Source organism: Cynoglossus semilaevis, chromosome 14, assembly GCF_000523025.1.
Source record: "Cynoglossus semilaevis isolate Cse_v1.0 chromosome 14, Cse_v1.0, whole genome shotgun sequence".
Taxonomy (NCBI): domain Eukaryota; kingdom Metazoa; phylum Chordata; class Actinopteri; order Pleuronectiformes; family Cynoglossidae; genus Cynoglossus; species Cynoglossus semilaevis.
In genome coordinates, this window is record NC_024320.1 from 10,467,300 (window position 1) to 10,470,440 (window position 3,141).

A 3,141-nucleotide genomic window follows, 5' to 3' on the forward strand; every position below is an offset into this window, starting at 1 on the left:
GTGCTGCGTATCTGTGGGGTAACAACAAGGGAAGATGAACCACAGAATGTTACATTACATAATGTTGGCGCAGTGCTGTTTGGCAAAGGCTCAAAGACAAACCTCCAACTCCGTGACTGTTGTTCGTTTGGCTATTCTTTCCAGGAACTCCTCATGACATCTTTTACACAACAGTTAAGGCATAGTGAGAACAGATCCTACTGCACAGACCAAAAAATGTGGAAAATATGCAGAGAAATGTATAATAAAAGAACATAAAAACTCCCACACAGCCCAGCTTTTGGCTAATTCCACTAGTAGGTGGATGAGTCAGAGAGAAAAAGCTGTGCTGCTCTTCATTACAGCCTCCTGGGAAACTGAAGAAGACATTAGGATTAATGATCGTTAGAGTCCTTGAAATGCATTTAAGTGCACTTTGGTCGTCAGTGAGGCTGATAACATTCAGAACAGCGCTGCAGGAAAGGCTTTGCTCGGAGACACTCTACTTCTGTTGTGAATAATTCAGTCACTGCCGTCACCACTTGAAGCACATCAACATTAAGACAGCACTGAAGGGATACAGCTCCGTGATGATCACCATCACATCCTTCTTTTCAAAGGCATCGTGGAAGTAAAGAATCCTCTCGTGGTCAAGCTCAGACAGAAGGTCCATCTCTCTTAGAGCCAAGACCTTCCTCCTCCCACGTGCAGAGGTGAACTTGGCAGCAAACTCGGCCTTCGTCTTCTTCTCCGTCACTCTCTTTACATAGGAAAAGGCACCCCTGCCGTCACAACAAGTCAAGACATTAATTTCAATATTTAAAACACAATAAAACTTTTTTTTTTTTGCTTTTACACTAATATGGTGGTATATGTTTTTTAATTATTTATTTTAATACACTTTTAACACTTTAAAGACTTTGTTCAGTTTGCTACTGTTAGATGGTCTTATTTTAGCTTATTTAGCCTGGACTTTTTTGTGTAATTGTTTTTTTTTTATTTCACTCTAAAAACTATACTCTCATATACTGAAGATTGCTTCACTGACCTAGGAAAGAAGTGAGTTGCAGCCACCCCACTCAATACCAAAGCTGTTATTGTTGTTGGTATTTAGTGGCATGTTTATATTCTGCTAACAACGCAGCGATAACAACTTAGTACATTGTGCTGTTAACAAGTAAAGGTTAAGCTAACCTTTTTGTTTATGCTGTAGTTTTGGTCGATTTTTGTGGTTCAGTTAAAACATCTTTATGTAAGTTCTCATTCTGAGCCTGCTGCCCTATTTTTGATGCTTGCCTGCTGTGTCATCTCCACTGAGTCACGCCAAAACTAATCGTGTGTTGCACAAATCCATTCTCTCCACTAAGGCCTCATCTGTTATTACTGTGAAGCTTGTGTGACTCCCTCCTCCTCACAAAAACCCACAAAATGTCTATGTGTTCACATCCAGAAACATACAACACAATGATCGCTTACCTTCCAATCTCTTTGTGGACATCGTAGTAATCCGTCAATCGCCTCATCTTTCTCAGGATGCTTCCCTCGTCCTCCATTGGCTCTAGTTCTTCTTTCCGCTCTGCATGGACCAAGAATGTTAGCATTTTTATTTCCCTAATCGTGCATGTGTTTATCTGTTTGTGTGTGCCAGCACTGGTGACAGATGGCTTTCATATTGTGGTTCCAAAACACCTGGTGGTCCCCTCCCATATGCTGCAGATTTGGAGGGGTAGTTTTCATTTACATTACTGTGTGTACTGCACCCAGAAGACAACATTCTACACAGATGAGTACAGAGAGAAGAAGACTGAACAGGGACCAATTCTTAATTCATTATTTAAAAAAAAAAATTTTTAAATGATAGCTGTTTGTGTAATAATAATTCTATTATAAATTGCAATAACGGATCCATGTTTCAGATTTGTTTGTCTTATCTTTTTGGTTATCATTAAGCCATTTCTAAAATAATTTTTATTAATTTTGTCTTTTTTTCTTGCTGTTGTATTTATTCTTCCAGGTACAAAACTTACACCTCAGCACAATCTGTGCTGCTATCTTTACATTGGCCATGACGACAAAACTGACTGGGTAAACAGTGGGGTCATACAGTGTGGATTTCTGGACTGTTGCATCATTGATGTGGACCACAGACCTGTGTGGATCGTGAGTTCGGCCTTGCAGGAGTTGGAGCCTGCCAGGTTCTTAGCTGTGCATGTGTACACACCGGAGTGTTCGGGGCGGGCGTTCAGAATGACCAGAGAATACTCTGGGTCATCATACACAAATGTGAAGTGGCTGCTTTCACACAGAAGCACATCATCCTGCAAAAATAAAATAAATACATGAATAAAAATAAAATATTGGCTGCATGTGATGTTACACTATAGATTTCCAAGTTCACTTTTGAAAAAATTGAGCCTTTATTCACCAACTCTAAGCAACAATTTTGGGCTAATTTCTAGATGTCTTACAGAAGTATTAAAGCTACCTTTGTCATATATAACATAATAATACAATACATTGGTTACCATTTAGCCATTTTTAGCCCTTGTTCATTATTTGGCCAGTTTTTAGTTACCTGTAACTGTAGGCAGTATTGTGTTAAAAGATAAAATATTTTTTTAGACATTGCAAGTATATTTAGTATTTTATCTAATTGTAAAACATTTTACTATATCAGCTAAAACAACCAACAACAACGTAGCATATATTTTAAAAGAAAGCGACTTAAAGTCCGGAAAATACAAAAATACTGTTAAAATATTTGATTCAATTTTACATACTGTAACTTTAAAGTCCCAAACGCCTGCAACTCCTCACCTTGTACCACAGAATATCGGGGTCTGGTTTGCCTTCAACTACGACAGCTAGACGAGATGTGTCACCAACCTGCACGTCCACATCCTCCATGATGGTTTCAAACTTTGGACGCACTAAAATAGGAAGAAAAAAAAACCCTATACGTATACATATATATACATACAAATACATGCATACAGTATAGACACATGCATTTATACATGCATACAGTGGTGGACAAAGTACATTAACTACGTACTTGAGTGAAAGTACAGATACCTGTAAAATGTTATTCCAGTAAAATTGGAAGTATTCACTTTAAATACTACTTGCGTTAAAGTGTGTGTGTGTGTGTATATATATATA

At 38.1% G+C, this 3,141-nt stretch overlaps 1 protein-coding gene across 1 annotated transcript in view; it reads right to left on the reverse strand.

The window, feature by feature from the left end:
* Positions 1-3,141, reverse strand: part of LOC103389578 (striated muscle enriched protein kinase) — a 46,747-nt gene that overhangs the window by 10,070 nt on the left and 33,536 nt on the right. Inside the window, exons 24-29 of the mRNA XM_025062037.1 lie at positions 2,797-2,909; positions 2,129-2,297; positions 1,456-1,555; positions 561-761; positions 103-160; positions 5-11 (exon numbers count right to left, since the gene is read on the reverse strand). Of these exons, the coding sequence (XP_024917805.1) occupies positions 5-11; positions 103-160; positions 561-761; positions 1,456-1,555; positions 2,129-2,297; positions 2,797-2,909 (648 nt within the window). The remainder of the gene's footprint in view (positions 1-4; positions 12-102; positions 161-560; positions 762-1,455; positions 1,556-2,128; positions 2,298-2,796; positions 2,910-3,141) is intronic.